The 20463-nt window shown below is 38.8% G+C and overlaps 6 protein-coding genes across 6 annotated transcripts; 2 read left to right on the top strand and 4 right to left on the bottom strand.

Moving 5' to 3' along the window:
* Nucleotides 1-142: 142 nt before the first annotated feature.
* Nucleotides 143-4312, bottom strand: GCK72_010994 (uncharacterized protein; the record flags this gene model as incomplete). The annotated part of the gene is made up of 7 exons (XM_003111727.2): nt 143-1020; nt 1464-1605; nt 1796-2609; nt 3502-3767; nt 3819-3950; nt 4004-4072; nt 4121-4312. The coding sequence occupies 7 exons, from the start codon at nt 4310-4312 to the stop codon at nt 143-145; spliced, it is 2493 nt and encodes an 830-aa protein (XP_003111775.2).
* A 322-nt stretch (nt 4313-4634) lies between these two features.
* Nucleotides 4635-5829, bottom strand: GCK72_010993 (uncharacterized protein; the record flags this gene model as incomplete). Its single annotated transcript, XM_003111643.2, has 3 exons — nt 4635-5176; nt 5232-5535; nt 5710-5829. The coding sequence occupies 3 exons, from the start codon at nt 5827-5829 to the stop codon at nt 4635-4637; spliced, it is 966 nt and encodes a 321-aa protein (XP_003111691.1).
* A 2002-nt stretch (nt 5830-7831) lies between these two features.
* Nucleotides 7832-13107, top strand: GCK72_010992 (uncharacterized protein; the record flags this gene model as incomplete). The annotated part of the gene is made up of 13 exons (XM_003111455.2): nt 7832-7933; nt 7976-8172; nt 8223-8477; nt 9003-9558; nt 9603-9695; nt 10067-10305; nt 10625-10828; nt 10880-10933; nt 11207-11486; nt 11953-12018; nt 12066-12125; nt 12170-12641; nt 12899-13107. 13 exons carry the CDS (start codon nt 7832-7834, stop codon nt 13105-13107), a joined length of 2787 nt encoding a protein of 928 aa, XP_003111503.2.
* A 680-nt stretch (nt 13108-13787) lies between these two features.
* GCK72_010991 (uncharacterized protein) lies at nt 13788-14277 on the bottom strand (the record flags this gene model as incomplete). Its single annotated transcript, XM_003111534.2, has 2 exons — nt 13788-13904; nt 14002-14277. The coding sequence occupies 2 exons, from the start codon at nt 14275-14277 to the stop codon at nt 13788-13790; spliced, it is 393 nt and encodes a 130-aa protein (XP_003111582.2).
* A 1180-nt stretch (nt 14278-15457) lies between these two features.
* GCK72_010990 (uncharacterized protein) lies at nt 15458-18293 on the top strand (the record flags this gene model as incomplete). Its single annotated transcript, XM_003111583.2, has 5 exons — nt 15458-15543; nt 16301-16772; nt 16819-16956; nt 17939-18072; nt 18149-18293. The coding sequence occupies 5 exons, from the start codon at nt 15458-15460 to the stop codon at nt 18291-18293; spliced, it is 975 nt and encodes a 324-aa protein (XP_003111631.2).
* A 268-nt stretch (nt 18294-18561) lies between these two features.
* GCK72_010989 (uncharacterized protein) lies at nt 18562-19797 on the bottom strand (the record flags this gene model as incomplete). The annotated part of the gene is made up of 1 exon (XM_003111692.2): nt 18562-19797. The coding sequence occupies one exon, from the start codon at nt 19795-19797 to the stop codon at nt 18562-18564; it is 1236 nt and encodes a 411-aa protein (XP_003111740.2).
* Between the last annotated feature and the right edge of the window lie 666 nt (nt 19798-20463).

Here is a 20463-nt window from a genome sequence, read left to right as displayed (position 1 = left end):
ATAATCAATAATCGAAGTGAATGGATATGTGTCTCTTGTTCATTAAGAAAATCAAGTAGGTTACGATGAGAATATATTAATTTGTATTGAAACGAAATTCGGAATAGAATGTTATTAGCAGATCATGAAAAGAAATTAGAAATCATTCAACAATATAGTCCTCCAAATTTTTCGGGCGTATCGTCCGTCTTGCCGACGCTCTTCTAGAAGATGGTGACGTCGTTATCGAAGGTATTGACGAAGATTCGGATGGAAGAAACTCCTCGGAATCATCAGAAACTTTTTTCCGTTTCTGGCTCTCTTCTGGACTTTTCTCTCTATTCCGCTTTAGTGGGCTTTGAGATTCAGATGGTCCAGGCTGACCGTCTTCCTTCGGATCCTCGTATTCGAATGCGACATCAGAAGCTTCTCTGTGCTCCAGAGAAGTAGTTGGCTCCAAAATTTCTTCTTCTTCTATGCCCTCGATGTCGATTTGTTCTGTTGAACCTTGCACATCTTCATGACTACGCATCTGATGATGTTCCTCCATCTCAGGCGGCGCGAACTCTTCTTCATCGATCACATCGAAGTCTTCTCCGTTGAGACGCATTCGATCGATTTCTGCTTGAACCAGTCGACGAATCGGTCCAGGATCCTCCATCGTCTTATCTCTTCTCAATTCTCTCTTCTCAATATCCTTACTTTGTGCTAGAAATGCCGTCAAAACCGCATCCATTTTCGCGTAAGACTCGTCGTTTTCAGGATACAATGAATGATAACGACACGGTCCAGTGGCTAATGTCTTACAGCAGTATCGGGACATATGATTCGAGCAAAGAAGATTTCGGAACAGAAGACAGTGAGATGCAGCACGAGCCGGTTTTCCAACAGCTGACATATCAAAGTTTTTATTCGATTCGATTCCAGGACAAGAACACATGTAGCTTGCAATGGATTCCTCTTTTTCCATATTTGTCATTTCACTGATTCCATGAATTGTGGGTAACAGATCGAACACACTCACCCATGCGAACATGTTTCCTGCAAATTCTCTCTTTAATACTTTTAGACAATTTTAGCCCCAAATTCTTAATTTTCCATCTGAAAATCCAATAATCTTATAATTTTTCAACAAAAAAAATAAGATGTTTTTTGTATTAACACGACACGCTTCTTACAACCGCGCTCTACCGAAACCGGAGAAAATCGAGTGCGAAATTGAGAGACTCAGAGAGAAAGAGACATTTTTTCAAGTGAATTTCGGTGGAGCGCAGTTGTAAGAACTGTGCCGAGCTATTATCTATTTTGGCTTGAAAAAGTGAAGCCTTCAGGTTTTAGACTCGATAACCAATTTTATGGCCAAGAATGACAAAAAATTGGTCGAATACAGAACATAAAGATTTGGCGTGACTTTGACGCGTTTTTGCGCAAAATTCTACTAAGATCCTATCCTAGTTAGTTATATGATTTCATCTGAAACTCACTCTCAGTTGGCCACGGAGAATCTGTACTTGAGTAATGTACTTTATATGGGTAATACTGATTACTCGGATCGTGTTCTCCAATGATTCCAAAGTAGAATTGAGTATTATTTCCTCGTCGTGGCTTTGTAATTCCTTTTCGAAGCTATAAATTTCCATTTTCAGACAAAAAATAAGAAATTATATCAGAACGACACGCTTCTTACAACCGCGCTCTACCGAAACTCAAGAAAATAGTGTGCGAAAATAAAAGACTCAAAGAAAAAGAGACATTTTCAAGGGCATTTCGGTGGAGCGCAGTTGTAAGAACTGTGCTGAGCTAGTAGTCAACGTACAAAAACTTTCTGTCCCGGTTCAAATGTGGCACTCAAATTCTCCTCCATTCCCTCGTCCTCTCTTCTCAATTCCTCATGATATCTTCTGAATTTCGCAGTCATCATATCCTGTTGTTGTCCGTTATGATACAAATTCGGTGCTTTTCTACGGAACATTCGTTCAAATGGTGTCTCTAATCGTTCAGGTATCGGCCTCTGATTATATTCCATGACCACAAATTGTAACTGCTCAACCCATCGATTTCTTGTTAACAAATCCATTTCAGCCAACTCAAGAACCCATCTTTCCAGTAGACTATAGGCTGGTGGCTCATTCCAGACTTCTCGAATGTCTATAGCATATACACTTTCCAATGATTTCATTGTATCCCGAATGTATGTTGGGTGGAATGTTGTCGAGAATCCTTCTGGTACTCCGTATTCATTGAAAATCGTATTCAAAAGTCTCCCGATAGCTGTTCGTGTGCATTCGTACAGTGGTTTAGCCCACATGAATTTCGATTTCAAGCACATTACTATCAGAATACTCTCATAGACTTTACTTCCGTATACAGCTGGTGGCATTTCATGTACATCAATTTGCACGAATTGCATCGGTCGATCAGCCCAGAACGATGGTTTCAAAGGGAATACTACATCCATAGGTCTCGCCGCGTCTGCATTACTGTGCTCTGCATCTGAATCAGGGGCGTGGCCAACATGGTATAACTGCATGAATGCGTGGACTTCTCCATTCGAAGCATTTACTCGATACGAAATTACAGATGGACATGCAGAACCTTCTTTCAGCATCCGTTCGCGAGGAAGACGATGTCTGGAAAATTTAATTTTTCTATTTAAAAATTCAGTTTTAGAGCAGAAATCTGGGGTTATGCAGCAAAATGACTATTTTTGTGCCTAAAAAGTGATTTTTGAGCTGGAAAAGTGGGTTTTCAGCTAGAAATACTCATTTTTAAGGTTCAGACTCAGAAAAGTGATCTAAACTATGGTTTTCAAGCTAATAGGCATTTTTGGCTAAAAATCATGTCGATGGGGTAAAAATCGGTGTTTTTAAGACTAAAATTTCCATTTTTTGAGATTTTTGTTGGAAATTAATAGAAAATGATGTTTTTGAGCCAGGAAAGACCTTCTTTTGGATTAAAATCGTTCACAGTAGAAAATTAGTTTGGAATCTAAAATTGCAGATTTTGAACCAAAAAACCTCGAAAATGGGAAATTATATTATTATACAGTACCGTCTAAAAGGTTGTAAACTTACGCCGTTTCCAACTTTGAGAGTGTGTCCTGGTAATTCTGATTGTCAAATCGAGTAGATTTTTAATGGATCATACAGAACAAAGGCAGAACTGCATTTTTGTAGTTGACAACTTTTTTGTACGAGCACTCTCTAGAGAGTTATGGTTATTTTAAGACTACTCTCTATTTTGCACTAAAATTGGTCGATAAAAAGGAGAAATTGCTTTATCGATACGTAACTTACTAGGAAGTCCCCGTACAAAAAAGTTGTCCACTACAAAAATGAAGCTCTACCTTTGTTCTATATGATCCATTAAAAGCCTACTTGATGGGTCAATCAATATTACCATGGCACACTCTCAAAGTTGGCCAATTTTTACTGAAAACGGTGAAAGTTTACAACCTTTTGGAAGGCACTGGTTTCTGCTTGCTTATGAATCTCGCTTGATCTATTCCCAGTGAATACTCACTTCTGTGTCTGCAATACCAACTTATGTTCACTCTTCGAACAATGCATAACTTGTCTCCGATACTTTGGCTGCTTCGTATGCATCATGTACCGACAACCAGAAGCCAGTTCTATCAAATGTCTGAACTTTTCGAATTCTCCGATATTTGTGAACGTTTGCAAATGAATCTCAATCGGCAGCTCGTGTTGTTGACTTAGATGACGTCGAAGTGTATAGAGTGAGGCGTAAACTTCACGACAATCCGCTATCGGACATATCACATTGTTCTGAAAATGGCAATTTGGATTTCAAGTTTTTCATTCCGCGCGACTTCTTACATTAAAACTTCCATGACATTTGTATCGATGCGCCACAAATGACGCTCTATCCGGATATTCCGTATTTTTGCCAGTTCTCAAGCATATTTTGCAAACGAACGTTCCATTTACCGTCGCTTGTGGTTGATACATCTGAATATTAAAAAAAAGGTTTTCAATCGAAATAATTCGCTTCTAAAACTAACATCATAAAGGAGATTTCTCTCACTGGAGACGCTTACAATGGCGTCGTACTCGATATACTCTCCATCTTCCTGAAAAATGTTAAAGATTTGTAAAAATAATTAAAATCCAGAACTTACCGCAAAAATAATTTCTTCTTGGTCGACAACTTGCATTTCTTCACCATTCGCTTGCATTTCTTCGCCACTCACTACTATTATCTCCTCTAATTCTTCCGCTTGGTCTTCTTCTGGATTCGGAATTTGTGCCGAATTTGGGTCGCCAACATCTTCCAGATTCTTCTCGTTGGGATTTGATGTGGAAGGCATCATTTTCAATATTCAGATGACGTTCTATTCTGAATAATCAATGTAAATTCATTTGAATGAACAGATGTCAGTGTCTGCATCTCGTCTATTTTCTCTGTGACCAGAGAGCGCGCTTGCATTACTATGTAGGCAGGCCCGCGATGCTCGATGGCTAACGTAATTCAAAGCAGAATATGCCTGTCAGTTCTTAAAACAGAATTTATTTTCGATTAAACAGAAGAAAAAATAATGAAAAGAGACCCGGACATGGAAAATGGATTAAGAGGGAAGAAAATCGGAAAAAAATATCTAAATAAGAAAAGAGAGAATAAACGACAGAAATATTCTATCCAAGCAGCGCTTTTTGCATGGCAACTCCGAGCTTTGCCGGACTATCAGTGACAACAACGTTCGCATTTCGAAGAGCTTCAATCTTGTCTCCAGCAGTTCCCTTTCCTCCAGCAATGATAGCTCCAGCGTGTCCCATTCTACGTCCTGGTGGAGCAGTGACACCGGCAATGAATGATACAACTGGCTTCGCGTTTGGTCCCGAATTGCGAGACTTCAAGAAATCTGCTGCTTGCTCTTCAGCTTGTCCTCCGATTTCTCCGATGAGAATGATTCCCTTCGTCTCGTTATCTTCCAAGAACACTTCGAGACAATCGATGAAGTTGGTTCCATTGAATGGATCACCTCCGATTCCAATACAACGTGTCTGTCCCAAACCGACAGCAGTCGTCTGGTGGACAGCTTCATAGGTCAAAGTTCCAGAACGGGACACGATTCCGATGCAACCTTTCTTATGGATATGTCCTGGCATGATTCCAATCTTACAGTCACCAGAAGCAATGATTCCCGGGCAATTTGGTCCGAGGAGGCGGGATTTGTCTGAAAATTTTTAGAGTTTTTCTGTTTCGCACTTTTCTAGCTAGGGAGAACTCACTTTGCTTCAAAAGTCTATTCTTGACTCTAACCATATCTTGTTGTGGAATTCCTTCAGTAATCGCCACAATCAATCCGATTTCAGCGTCCATTGCTTCGTGGATGGCACGTGCCGCTCCAGCAGCGGGCACGTAGATAACAGTGGCATCAGCGCCGGTACGCTCTTTTGCTTCAGCGACGGTTCCGAAAACTGGGAGTCCGAGATGCGTTTGTCCAGCTTTGTTTGGGGAGACGCCACCGACAACGTTGGTGTTGTATTCGAGCATCTGCTTACTGTGGAAAGTTCCCTGGCGTCCGGTGAATCCCTAAAAATATTGATTTTGCTTTCGAATTCATCGTTCTTGGACTAGGTTTTCACAAGTTCTCGACTCACAGCTTCCCTCATTCTTTTCTTTTTTCTTATTTCTCCACAACAGATAGAAAGATCAAACAATGATTTCCAACTGTCGCCACAGACAGCAGACACTTCTCCCTCTCACCTGAACGATAACTTTGGTACTTTTGTTGATCATCAAATTATTGCGAGTGTCGCTGTACACACTACGAGTGACTGCAGCGCGAGTAGCCGCACGGGCCGCCGATGCCAATGTTGTCGCCATGATTTCTGAAAGTCAGTTGTTTCAATTGGCGAATGGAAAAAAGGAGCTGAGAAACGCGAATTACTTGAAAAGGGCAAGCAAGAGTATGGTGTGGTGTACTGATTTTCGGTGATAAGGAAAACGACTGCTGGTCAACGTGGTGGCCACGAGCTAGCGAAATACTTGGAAAGTCTCGGAGAGAAGTGTGATCTACGGACTTTCACCTTTGTCCCCGGGGAAATTAGTGGCTAGAAGGATAGAAGCTACACGATTCTGTTCAGTGGAGAAGAACAAAGTAGGCGACTTACTATGATGAAAGTGTCTGATGCAATAGAAAGTTAGTTTTAACTAATTTGTGGAAAGTCGTGGAAGATAAAGATAATTGTCACGCAGAAATTTAGGATTCTTGTACACTGAGATTTTTCTGTTTCTGTGACTGCCATATTTAAAGGCAGAATTGCAACGGACCGGGCCGGCCGAAATGCGAATTTCTCCGGCCCGGAAGTTCAGTACAGAAAAAAATCTTCTTTTTTTTTCGCAATTTTCCGGGTTTTTGGAAAAAAATTGTTAAAAACGGTTTTTTGTAGGTTTCAAAGGTTTTTGAGGAGTATACGTATACTTGAGGAAAAAATATGGGAAATTTTCAGGCCGACCCGAAATTTCGCAAGTCTGTTAAAAAGTTACTTGTTTTTTTCTGTTTGACCGGGAAATAAACTCTGTTTTCACCATGTGAAAGTTCTCACGAGTAATTTTATGTGGGAATTTCTACAACTACGAACTATGAATGCATTGTACCTTCATGTTTCATTACGTCATATTACAAATTCACACTGGTGACAAAACAAAAAGAAAAAGGCTCTCAGCGGCCGGCGTTTGCGCGTAGTTTACCTATATTTACCCTACAACGTTCTTCTTTTCTTATCGGGGGGTTTTTTTGAGAGAAGAGGGGTAAAGTGCAAAAAGAGAAAATAAGATAAAGAACTGACGAAGATCACTTTGCAGAGAATGAGTAGGCGGAGAAAAAAGAACGGAAAAAGAGAAGAGAAGGAGAAAAATCGATTTTCTAGAGGGGCGCTGGTGGAACTTTATTGCTTTTTTTAACGAGCGTTCAAAAGAAATAGCGGAGAGGATCTTAGAAAACTGAAAACGAAAAAAAACACTTCGAATAAAATATTGGAAAAAGAGCGATACACTTTTAAAGTGAGAGAGCATTCTGGGAGGGAATATCTTGAAATTCTATGGCGGCGGCTCTTGAAAATGAGAGAAATCCACGGAAAAAATGGGAGAAACAGAAATTTTCAGCTGCAGCTGATCAGATTTGAGGCCCTGCAAATTCCGTGGAAGAAATTTTCCGTGGAAAAAATTTTCCGTGGAAAATGGGCGGAGTCTGTTTCGCAACATCGTCGCGCAGTTTTTCCTGAATCGTTAGCTGACTGAAACTGGTTGATTTCATGAAATGCGAATAATTTTTATAATTTTGCCGGTATCTTAGAGGGTGCCGCTACTTTTTTGTGAAAAAATTATAGCGAAATTCCTTCGCCTGAAAAAAAAATAATTCGGGAAAAAACTGCGCGGCTACGTTGCGAAACAGACTCCGCCCATTTTCCACGGAAAATTTTTTCCACGGAAAATTTCTTCCACGGAATTTGCAGGGCCTCTCAGATTTATAGAAACAAAGCTAGTGCGCTCTACTGAGACATCACATTTTGCGGGAGTTCAAAATCTAAAATTTATTTAAGTTCTTCAGCCAGCTATTCTTACTATTTTAATAATACTTTTTAACAAGTAAGAGAAAAAAATGATATATACTTTTTCAAAATAGGTTGAAAACTCAGTTTCTCATATTTTTCGGTCAAAAAACTGAGAAAAATAACTTTCAGATTTAAACGACGCGCCAATTTTTGTGTTCCATAGAGCGCACTTGCAGCAAACTTGAAAAATAATTTTTCTTTTGGAATTCTTATTTTAATTGAATAATCTACTTTGAAACAAGGAAAAAAACTTATTTCAGAAATAAATTCTCATGCCACCCGACAAAAATGAAAAGTGTAACGCTTGTGGCGGCTACGATTTTTCGATTAACGACGGTTTCAAGTATTGCGACAGATGTGGAGCGTTATTCGAGGTTTTATAGCAATTATGAGCATAAAAACATCCATGATTTTAGAATTTTGAAGAGCTAGAAGAGGAAGAAGGTGGAATTCAACAGACTTTGGGACAAGGAAAAGTTAAAATTAAGAAAAATGATGGAGAGGAAAGGAAAAAGCGTGTAGCGCCAGTTTTGCCACCAAAAACACAAGCAATGGAAGAAGCATTGGATAAACGAAGTGACTTTTTGAGATTACAAGCTGTTCGAAAAGAAGAGTTCGTGAAAAACTATCAGTAAAATTGAAAAATAATTCACATTTTTCTAGACTTGCCCTTCCAAACGAGTCGACGCCTGATTATCTATACCGCCTGGCTCTTCGTCTATTCTCTTTCACTCAAATTCTAGGAAAAACCGGTCATATTTTAGTGAAAGAACTCAATTTCGATCCACGTGTGCAGACAACAATTCTCGCCACGTTTCAACGTTATCTCGCTCATTGCCGCGTGGCATTTTGTCATTCGGAACAATGTGGAAGTGACGAGCAGTTGAGATTTGTAGCGATTATGGAGAACTTGGAATAGTAAGCAAGATCCCACACAGCAAAAAGGAACTGCAAAGAACGTGGAGCAGATTTTTCACATTTTACTTCAATTCTTTTTTTGCACTGGAAATGCAGTATTTTCAGGTTTTCAGACGTCGCAATGGATGAAAAAAAGTTTTTTTGGCAGAAAACTGTTCCAAACGAAAATTAAACATAATGTACTTGCAGATGTTCTGAAACTGTGATAATTTTTGAGAAAATATATATTAGCTGAAATTGCCGAAAATCTCATTTTTCTAAAAATCGGTTTTTCTGAATCAAAAAAGTCAATTTCTTTCCAAAATTCATGTTTTTGGTCGATTAGATAGAGAATTTCATTTTCTACAATTCTGATGGATGGGGACTTTTTTCATCCATTGCGACGTCTGAAAACATGAAAATACTGCATTTTCAGTTCAAAAAACAAAAGAATCGAATTAAAATGTGAAAAAAGTTATTTTTCAGAGTGTGGGAGACCGTGAAATTCAAAGAATTGTGCGCATAAAGAGTACTTTCTTGTTTCAGTGAAGAACAAGAGCGAGAGGAGAAACGACGGAAAAAGTTAGCGAGACGAGGAAAAGGAGCGAAGGTGTTGAGCAAGTCTGCAGCTGCCTGGACTCTCCTGACGCAAGGAAATATTACAGAGCATCTGGATTTAGCTTCAGATGCAGAAGAAGACGATTTAGAAGAAGAAGAAGAAATGAATGTTAATGTGTCTAAAACTCTGGAAAAGTTGGAATTAACTCAAGAATCAACAATGTTTGGAGATGAAACAGTTGATGTGAATGACACTACAATGGGATTCGTACGGAAAGTGACAACCGCATTATCAAGAGAAGCACTTCGAAGAGCTAGTCAGCTGATTCTGAATCTAGAATTACTCGTGGCAGTTTTACATTCTTCTTTATTGAGTTCTGGCTATAAAAATGTGTTCATTTCGGATGTTGTACGATGGATTCGAGAGGATCGATTTAGAATTCCACGTCGAGCCGTTCGATTGATTCGACAAAGTCATCCGGATCGAATGAAAACTGGAGAGATCGAACATCACACTGCTGTAGATTTTGCTGAACCATTTTTAGTGAGTGTAGATTTAGAGAAGCAGACAAAAGTCTTCGTTTTCAGCGTCTTCCCCTTTATGAAATCGCCCGAACCTCAATTATTTTCAACCAATCTTTGCAGCTAGATGACCAGTTGATTTCCCAAAATTTTGAAACGGTTAGTTCCATATTTGACGGGCGGAATTTTTTAAAACCTCAAAAATATTTTTAGGCATTTTTTATCACTAAATTCACTGTAGAGCTACTTAAAATTGTTAATTTACTCGAATTGTAGCTCAAAATGCCAAAAAATTCATTTTTCAAAATTTACTTCTGGAAAAAACAAGTATTTTCTTAAAAAATCGCTTCACCTGGGCCGCTGAGAATTTGGACATCGACTCCAGCCGGGATGTTTTTGGGGAATTTCGAGCACGAATATATTGACGACTAGAAGTAGTTCTACAGTGAATTTAGTGATGAAAATACATAGAAAAATTATTTTTGAGGTGTAAAAATTTAATAAAATGTGTCCAATGTGTACAATTCCAGCTAGCCTCACGCGTGGCCGATAATCTGAATCTTCCAGTCGATTTGCTCAGCCGTGTACTCCTTTTGGAGTCAATTATTCCATGTGATGTATCTCCGAAATTATTGAAACAAGTCGACGTGTCAATGGGTTATAATTGTGAACAGTTGGCAGGATTGTCTCCAAAATTGTATTACAACGGGTTTATGTCAAGTTTTGGAAGAAAGGAAAGAACACTGCGGGAGGCCGATATTTGTGATGAGTGAGTACCGCCTTTCCAATCGGTTTTTACGACTGGAAATCGGGAAATAAAGCTGAAAATAGAGTTTTTCAGTGATTTTGAGCAATTTTTTTTTAATTCTGAAAATTTGGTGATTTTTCAGCAAGAACTCGGTAAAATATGCTCTAAATCAGCTGCAACTGACTTTTTTTGAGAAAATTTCAAATTTTTTTTGGGCCAGAATTTCGAGTCTTTTCGTTAAAAATCTCTCTTTTTGATGCATTTTCAGTCAAAAAACCCGTTTTCCAGGAATTTCAACTGGAACAGTTCGGTGAAATATGTATTAATACAACAATTTCAGAGTTCTCCTCTCCACTGATACAAAGCTAATCGCCTATTTTTTACTCGCATTTCGTCTCACTTTTGATCTCGACCATGCTGAATGCTCTGATTTTGTTGATGACCCGAATTGCGAGAATTTCGACATTGACACGTGGATTCATCAACTAGAAATGAGAATTAAGTGTTGGCAAGGACACGATATGACAATGGTGTTGAGGGAGTCGTTAGTGAAAATTAATTATGTTTTTTGTTATTTTTGAATTATTTTTTGCAGGTGTCCGATTCCAGAAATGATTATCAATTCACCATTTGGTTCAAACTATTCTTAGTGAGTCATAGCGACACATACTTGTCGGGTACTTGGCGCGAAAGTTCAAATTTCAAATTTCAATTTTTCACGAAATTTTTTGGACTTTGTTCGCGAAAAAGTCAAATGGTTGACTATCATTCAGAATTAGAAAAAATTTTAAAAGATCATCGGAAATGTTCACATTTTTGATTAAAAAATTGGAAACATTTGAAAAAAAGGGTCATTTTTTGAAGCCGACACGGGCCTTGACAACTATGGAGATTTTCAAAAGTATTCCATTTCCATTTTCAGCCACGATACGAAAGGAGTCCCAATGGTGACACGACATCGTCGTCTTGTTGGATTCCAGAAGTGTATTCCTACAGAAATGTCATTCAACTCAACTTCTACTCTCCCCACTGTTTTTGATGTCCGTCATAATCGATTTCCAGTGGAACGTCGTCAAATCGAAGCGATGATGTCGCCGTTGAAGTTCCAAAGAGTTATACTAAGGAAAGAGATTGAACAGGATCAGAAATCGTTTAAAAACGTTGATTCACAATCCGAGAAAACGTTTTTTATGGACTTCACTGTGGGTTATTCTTCAAATGTGGCTGTTTTCAGTGGAAAATGACCAACTTTGACAGTGTATTTCGGTGTCACCTGATATTCCGATAAACTAAATTTTGTATGGGTTCGATAGAGCAAAAATAGCACATCATTTTTGCACTTGACCATTTTTTTGTAGAGACACTATCTTGAAAGTTACAGGTTGTCAAAGTGAAAATTTCCAAAATTTGGCTAATAAGCACTGAAATTAGGTAATTGATTTCAGGAATAAATTACTTTGACAACCTGTAACTTTCAAGATAGTGTCCCCTCAAAGAAATGGTCATCTACAAAAATAATGTGCTATTTTTGCTCTGTCCAACACATATAAACTTGAGTTTGTCGGACTATCAGATCACACCGAAATACACTATCAAAATTGGTCAATTTCACTGAAAATGGCCAAAGTTGATAACCTTTTGAGCGGTACTGTATCATCTTTTTTCCAGACATTTCAATCATCTGTAAATGCCAGATCATTCAACGAATACTTCCCATTAGCTAGTCGCTATTCGGTACATTTAAAACTTGATAACTCATTTTTACTTTTTTTGAGTTTTAGATTTACAAAAGACCAGATTGGATTCAAAATTGTACCGCGCGGAAGTCGAAATTGGGACCGGTTGGTTTTACTCTTCAGTTCAGACAAAAAACTTACTTTTTCAGAGATTCGGCCCGTACCGTTTCTACCTGAGCAACCAGGCGTGCGACGATTTGCTCGGTGTCGCCACGTCATCATTCTCTCGTCGCTTTGAGTTTCTTCTCGAGTCGTTGTCACTTCTGATTGGTGAAGATCCTAAAGCAGTTTACGCGGCATTTGTAATGCTTGAAATGCATTTAACGTCTCCGGAAAAAATGCAATCGATTCGAAATGATCTTCTTGTTTCAATTCCAATTACAATCGATTGTCAGAAGTTTCGAAGTTCGACTCATCATGTTCCATTCAAATGCAACATTTTAACAGAGGAACCATTGAATCGAATCGAGGATTTGAGATATTTCAGGATTTCTCGTGCTCAATCAGATCAAGAGGAGCTCCACTCGAATGCGTATTTGATGGATTTAAGGAATCATGAATTACACGATTCGTTATCATCAGAAGAGGCAAAACGGGTTCAGAAGAAGATTGAAAAGACTTGTTATAATTTTGAACAGTTTTTCGAGATTTTAGCCGTCAAATTTTGGTAGAATCTTGTTTTTTCTTGTTTTAGTGTACATTTTTGTTGATTTTCTGTTGTTATAAACGTTGGCATATAAAAAAACCATTTCTTTAGAAAACATTTCATTTCCTATTCAAAATAATTTCCAATGCAAATCTATTTTATATGCTTTTTACATTTAATCGAAGGTATTTACGTTTCCATTCAAAAAAACCCAATTTTCCACATTTTTCAGTAATATTAATATCAACTCTAATCCAAATACAATGCAACTGGAGATGGGATGAGAAGGTACCGAAGAAGCCGAAACGAAAACCATGGAATCGAGATGACTCGAGTATCACTATAGCGGCGACGAGAGAGGCGGAGCTTAAGTATGTGTTGGATGAGGAGCTCAAGGATATTTTAGATGAGAAGGCCGTGGAGACTCAATTTATGTTTTAGAATGAATTTTTATTAGAGTGTGTATGGGTCTAATCTACTTACAGAGGTTCCGTTCTCACTAGGGAAGGTCACCGAGTGCCCATGGAGTTATGAGACGTGATTTCTATCATTAGAAAGCTGAAATCACGGTGATTTCAAATATATATTCAATTTTTGCCTTCGAGGCTTGGTATTCGAGAAAAACGAGGTCAAACACATCGCTTCACTAGCACGGTGTAGTAACCCCCACACCACGCTACCGATTGGTAAGATAGTGACTTATGCTAACTTTGACCTAGTTTTTCTTGAATACCTGGCCTCGAGGGCAAAAACTGAATCTACATTTGGAATCAGCATTTTCTCAGCTTTCCAATGATATAGAACACCACTCATAGAACACAAATTCACAGAGTTGTGTGTCCCCTACCGAAACGATTTGGGAATGAACAACTTGAAATATGGTCTAATTGGCCGATAAATGGCTGTAACTCGGTCGGTAGATCGAATATTGACAATCTTTTTGGTTCATCTGAAAGAGCTTGGCCAGTTCTATAAGTGAGTGACGTTTGAGAAAAACTACACACAAATTCCCTGAGTGAATAACAGATTTATCAAGTTTTTCAACGGAATAGTGACAGAGGCGACAGAGGCACTATATTGACAAAACAGAAGGTAAATCATGATTACATATGTTTATTCAACTATTCTGGATCCCAATCTGACTTCACATTATCCATTGTCGGATAGTCGCCACTAGCCACTTTCAGTCCTTTCGCAATCCTCATCTCCTTCTCGTTCAACGGAATTTTTCGCGGCGCCTGGAATACAGATAATTATAAGGGTCTTTACTAATTAGCTCCGAAGAATTGCGAAATACAAAAGTAGAGTTCAATGGAATGAAGGAAATAAACTCACATCTTCTGGTCCGTCTCCTCTTCTCCGTCTTTTCTTTTCATTCTTCTCCAACTTTCCTCTTTTCTGTTTCTTCTTTTTCCTTCCCTTTCTTTTCTTCTTTTTATCCGAATCACTCAGCTGTTCTAACAATTCTAATAACTGTGATTCCAGCTCTGCATCCTTCTGAGTCTGCGTCTCTCGTTGTTTCGTAGACTCTTTCTCCGAATCCACGTCATCACTCGGCTTCTTTTTTCCACGTTTGCAAAGAAATAGGAGTAGTGAAGTTGTTAGAAACATCCCAATAAAATGAAGAAAGCATTTGGAAATAGAGGGTTCTGCGAGTAGAAACATCTAGAAATGAGCGTTTGAGTAGATAAACTGTTACGAAAAAAAAAGTAGAAAATGAGGAGGGCACGCGGTGAATTACGGTAATTTACAGGTCCAGTTGGCTTCTATCCAGTGCAGAAGAAATCGGTTACTCTAACTTCACGCACTTATAGAACTAACTAAACTCTTTCAGATGCACCAAAAGATTTTCAATATTCAATCTACCGACCGAGTTACAGCCATTTATCGGCCAATTAGACCATGTTCCAAGTTGTTCATTTCCAAATCGTTAATAATAATAATAATAATAATTTATTACGTCCACGAAGGTACGTGACTGATATCAATATGCATGAGTTTAATTAGTCCGTGTTCCAGTTTCTTGTATTCGTAGCACTAATTCAACTTTTTCTTATTTCTTGGAACGAATGTTTTTTTAAGGAAGATTGGAGATAAATTAGCATGTTCGGAACTCTTAAACTTGGTCCCCAATAGTTCGAGAGCTACTATTTGATAGTCAAAAATCATAACGAAGTCTCGGAAGATTATCCATGTCCGGCGTCTAAGTCTATTAGTTTTCTTCTTATGATCTTTCCATTGTTCCGGTCGAGATCACACAACTCGATAAATTTGTATGAAGTTTTTCTCAAACTTCACGCACTTATAGAACTGACCCATCTCTTTCAGATGCACCAAAAAGATTATCAATATTCGATCTACCGATCGAGTTACAGCCATTTATCGGTCAACCATATTTCAAGTATTTCGTTTCCAAATCATTTTGGTAGAGAACACACAACTCAGGGAATTTGTATGCAGTTTTTCTCAAACTTCACACACAATTACTGGGTGTCAGTTGTCTACGATTCGCACGCAATAATACATTTCCCCTCACTCACTCATCTCCCATCCATCCCACCACTTCCATTCTCTCTCTCTCCCCTTATTTGACCTTCTCATGTCTTCTATCCTCTCCCAGTCTTCCCAATTCCTCATTGCGCTCGTAAATTTATTGTCACAACCTTTTCGATCTCACCTACACAGTCACTGGCCTTCATTATTTGTACTACTCGCTTTGTGCCATTCATACTCTCATCACCTCTTCTCATTCCCTAATAACCTATTGATTCTTCAGATACTCTCGTCGAAAATGAAGAATTCAAACTTCACAATCAACAAACCACTCTCTTATGATGCTTCGAAAGTTGTGCTTAAATCAATAAGTCTTGAAAAGAGGTGAGTTTTTGAATTTCAAGTTTTTCTAGTAAAAACTGTTCGTTTTGATTAGTTCCGAAAAATTAATAATGGCTGTGGCGGCCTATCCCACCCGTGCTAATTGTTACGAAAATTGAATTTTCCAGAATCTGACTACATTTAGACCAAGGACTAAAAAGAGAGCAGAGCGTTGAACCCTAGTTGAAACCGTACTCTGCATTTGTTAAAATATGACAGTAACCTGTCAAATAACCAAAATTTTGTTAAAAATCAAGGAAAAGCGCTCAAAAGTTCACCAAAAATATAGATTTTTGCTGAAAACGATCATAATGACTTTCAGAGTTCGTTACTGCCTTCGTTTTTGCTCCAATGTTATCAATTTTATATTTTTTTGTAGATCAAACTTAAACCTTCATTTTTGCAGTTGACAACTTTTTGAAGGCTCCGCCGACTTTTGAGATATACGTCATCAAAGGGGGACGCTGTCTCGTCGCTTCTCTGCGCCTCTCTTTTAAGACGCACATCTCGAAAGTGGGCGGAGCTTTCAAAAAGTTGTCAACTACAAAAATGAAGAGCAAATTTTGATCTACAAAATAAATTTAAATGTAAAAATAATAGATTAAAAATAAAACTGCTACGGGATCCCACATAAATAGAAGATCTCAACCAGCCTTATCCTCTTTAAAGAGGCATATCTCGAAAGTGGCGGAGCTATAAAAAATATGCCAAATATAAAAATGGAGAGCGCGTTTTGATTAATACAAATTTCACATTTTAGAGAAGCGATCAACAAGCGTATCCCATCCCTCCGCGTCATCGACTCCCTCTTCCCATACGAACTTGAGAAGTTACAAGTATCCAATTATTTCTTCCAAATAAACGACACAGAATGGTCTTTCAATCCTCAAGAAACGGGAGAGAACCATTGTAATCTTCGAATGTCTCGGGACAAACAAAAACTCCCCACCCGTCGCTTGGAAATTTCCCACGATGCTGCATACCGTAAGCTATGCGATGCTTATATCAGAAATGGGACAAGAACCCGATATTTTGATTTCTCTAAAGTTCCTGGATTTCTTAGTGATAGAGATCCAGAAGAGTTCAAACTGAAAGTCCAGACTCTGGAGTTGTCGCCGCTTAACACCGTAGCCGATTATGAGCACTTGGCTCGCTTTATTGAGTTGGGAACCTTGAAACGTGTGATCTACGCAATGAATTCAAGAAATCGAGGAATTTTGGATAAACCAGAGGTACGGTAGAGACGTTCTGAAATTACCTAATTAAAGTTTTTTGTAGATCAAAACGTGCAAGGAACTCATCCTTATCACTAGATCACGGCATTTCCCCCTAACTCTCGAGACGCTTCTGGGGCTTCAAAACGAGCACTTAATCCTTCAGGACACCGAATTCGCTCATCTACATGGCCTTGTGGAGGTAAGGATTTTGAAAATTAAAAAAAAAATCACATAACTCCCTTCAAAATGAACATTATGAATCCAAAAATATACTAAAATGTATATCTCGGTGAGTTCTACGTCTCTGTTATAAAACATGTCGGGTGGTTATTTGTTAATGTGCGGGGGCTGGGCTAGAATTACTTCCATGACCATTTTTGTAATTAGGCCCGCGCAGTGTACGGCACCCTACGCCTCTAATTTACCCAAGGGATTACTAACGCATTAGCGGTGCAAATTCTTACTGTAGCTTAAAAGCGCATAGCAAAAACGTTTTACTCAATTACCCGTTTTCCACCGATTTCAGTGTAGCTTTGGAGTTTTATAGCAGTAAAATTTCTCCAAAAAGTTGGTTTTTTGGTGAAAACATTTTCAAAACGTTTTTATCGCGTTCAAAGTTGACTTTTGGCGCTTTTCGATGACGCCGAGATCTACATTTTGGTATACTTTCCATCCCACAACATTCATTTTAAAGCAAAATATAACCATTTTGACCCAATTTGCAAATCAATATAGGTATATCATAAAGAAGCTGGCAGCGTGGAGATTAGCTAGATCAGCTTAATGGGCGGAGCTTATGCCAGGAATCACAGTGTAATTATCGCTAAAACGGTATTTAGAACGTTTAACGCTTAAAGTTGTTTACAAATAGTTTTTGATAACCTCTTGAAAAGGTTTCCTGTAAAACGCGCCGCAGGTACGCCAGATAGTAGTTTCTGTGACAATAAAAGACATAACGTTTGGAATTCTAAAGCTTGCCCCTGCTTTTTATCGAAAATTGAAAAAGTTCAAAAATATACTAAATTGTAGATTTCGGCATGCTCTATATCTCATTATTACTCCCAGCCGAGCTGAAACGTCAATTTTGACGAGTTTTACTATTTTAGGTATTTGTAGTATTCAGTTTGAAGCGAGTCCGCCCCGAAGTTAAAAAAAAAGAACAAATAGTTTTTTGATTCCAGACATGGCTCGCTTCTGACAAACCGATCGGAAGTCGTTTCAGTTGGGGACAAACGGACTACGCGGACGTTCTGAACATTCATAAGCGTTTCGAGGAGGAGAAGGGAGCTGTTCCATGGAAACATCCACGTCTTGGGTACGTTATAGTCTTTCGGATACTTCCGGATCTTCTATATTCCGTCTCATTTTATTAAAAATGCTCTATTTTCCAGTAACTCCTTCTACGCTCACGGCGTCAAACTCAGCATGGGAGAGGGTCGGGACCTTGTGATGTTCGGTGGGTCTACCAAGACTGAGAAGAAATTCAATATTGCTCCGTGGACCTTCGATATGGAGATTATGGCAGCGGATGTCTAATTTTGTCGCTTTTTTCATGAATTTTAGGCTTCACCCCTAAAAATCGTTTCCTACTGTACTTTGTTGTTATTAGCCAAACCTCAAAGCTCTTCAAAACTGGCAACTCGATTAATATATGAAAACACGTTTTCATCTTTGTATTTATTAAAATTTAATCAAATAAATTAATAATTTTCAACGTTTTAAAATCCAACACAATTGAATAGAGTTTCCTCCAAAAAGATCATCATCGAATGCTAGAAAATAGGGAAAATTTTAGGAATTAAAATCAAAAGAGCATTTTTCCGATTTGATACTCCATCAGACGATAGTTTTCTTCCAACATCTGGTCATCCGAAGAATATGTGAAAATCGATTCATCATCCTCGAATCCAGATGAGTCGCTGTCGTCCTTCATCCCGATGAGCTTCTTCTCTTGTTCCAACATTTTATTTTTCTCCAACTTTATGGTTTCCTCCATCTTCTTCTTCTCTTCCAACTGTTTCTTCTTTTCTTCTAACTTTCTCTTTTCCTCATTGAAAAAAGTAATCACTGCTGTCGTCCCTGGCACCGGAACTACTTTATTGAGTTTCTCCGAATATTCTCCTATTTTCAGTGTTGCATCGGCACTGATCATCGGGCCGAAAAGCACGTCCTCTTCTTCATTTTCATTATACATAATGAACCCAATTCTCTGTTTCCACTCTTCTGGATCGTACACTACCTTACTGTCCTGGACTTGTTCGAATCGCATCTTGGAGATATTGAAGATGTACTGCTCAATTTGTTGAGTGACACTATTCCAAACAAAAATCACATCACGATTGAGCGAACGGGACTCCGCAACATACTGTGGATAGAGGTCATCTGTAGTGATGACAGAGCAGCTATCACACTTGAGCTCCTCGAGTTGTTTGGTATCCTCATTGAAGACAAACTTCCGGAATTCATTCTTGTAACGAACGTAGATGACGTTCTTCTGGTTGTGGTGGCAATATCTTATCTTGTACATTGGCAGTCGTCGGATATAACGGTCATGGTCATCAAAGTCTACCAACATTGTCACTGGCGCCGGTGCAAGTCTCCGTCTGTCCTGCGAAAACATCTTAACTGATCCATTTCCAGCTCTCTCGACGACAACTGTCGCCCATGGTTTGTAAACATTCATTACAAATTCTGACGTATCGTTCTTTGGGTCATATGTTTGTTGAAGATCATTCACTTGCTTGAGTTGTTTCGTTTTCCAGCAATATGTGAATTGTTCGTGTTGGTTGGAAACTCTATTATAGGCGAACATAACGTACGCTTGAAATTTATCACTAATGTAATAATATTTCGGGAACAGATCACTCTCAAGAATCTCACGAATCACAGGACCCGGAGTCACCATCTTCTGAGCTCTAGCGTCAAGTTGGAAGTCCCAAGACTGTCCATTATGTGACGTGGCTCTGAATAGGAAGGATCCTCTTTCAGGGCACTTGAACGCACTGAGTCTAGGAAAGACTTGGTTGATGGCGGAAGACATTTTGTGAGTCTGAAATATTGACCAGATCAGAAAACGGGCATGGGAACCAAAAAGAGCAGAATGACAGTAGTTGTAAACGGTAGAGATAAAATGAACTGAATAGAAGAAGAATAAGGCAAAGTAAACTGTAACCACTCAGTTCAAAGTGACCAGCGGGACGGAGAAAACGAGTTAACGTACGCGATGCGTCTTCTAGGAATCAATAACTGGTTGCTCTTCTCGCTGGAGATGTGGGGAAAAAGACGAATGGAAACTGAATAAATGGAAGAGAGAGAGAGAGAAGATGAGTTACCTTCCACGGTGAGTCTTCTAGGTAGAACTGACTGAATAGCCTTCTCTTCTTTTACGTTGGGAAAAGAGTCTGGGGCGCGCTCTTTCGCTGCGTACCATCTGTCACGTTCGTATCTGTCACGTTCTCATTAGAGCGACGTTACATCAACGCCAGAGCTGTGGGAAGAACGCTCGATACTTCGAAATACAGAGGACAGCGTGAATCAATAATAATCCTAGATTCTTCTGAGAATGGATCTCTGTTGGTAGTTTGACCGTTACTTCCCTATAGTCTATGGGACATATACAGACAAGTTTGACCCTACGGATCCAATTTTTGCAATCAGAATGAGCTAAACTTTTGAAGACTCTGAATCTGAACTTTAAATAAAACTA

The sequence above is a fragment of the Caenorhabditis remanei genome, chromosome III, assembly GCF_010183535.1.
Source record: "Caenorhabditis remanei strain PX506 chromosome III, whole genome shotgun sequence".
Lineage (NCBI taxonomy): Eukaryota > Metazoa > Nematoda > Chromadorea > Rhabditida > Rhabditidae > Caenorhabditis > Caenorhabditis remanei.
The sequence above is the reverse complement of the archived record's forward strand: the minus strand, read 5'-3'. Positions and strand labels throughout refer to the sequence as shown.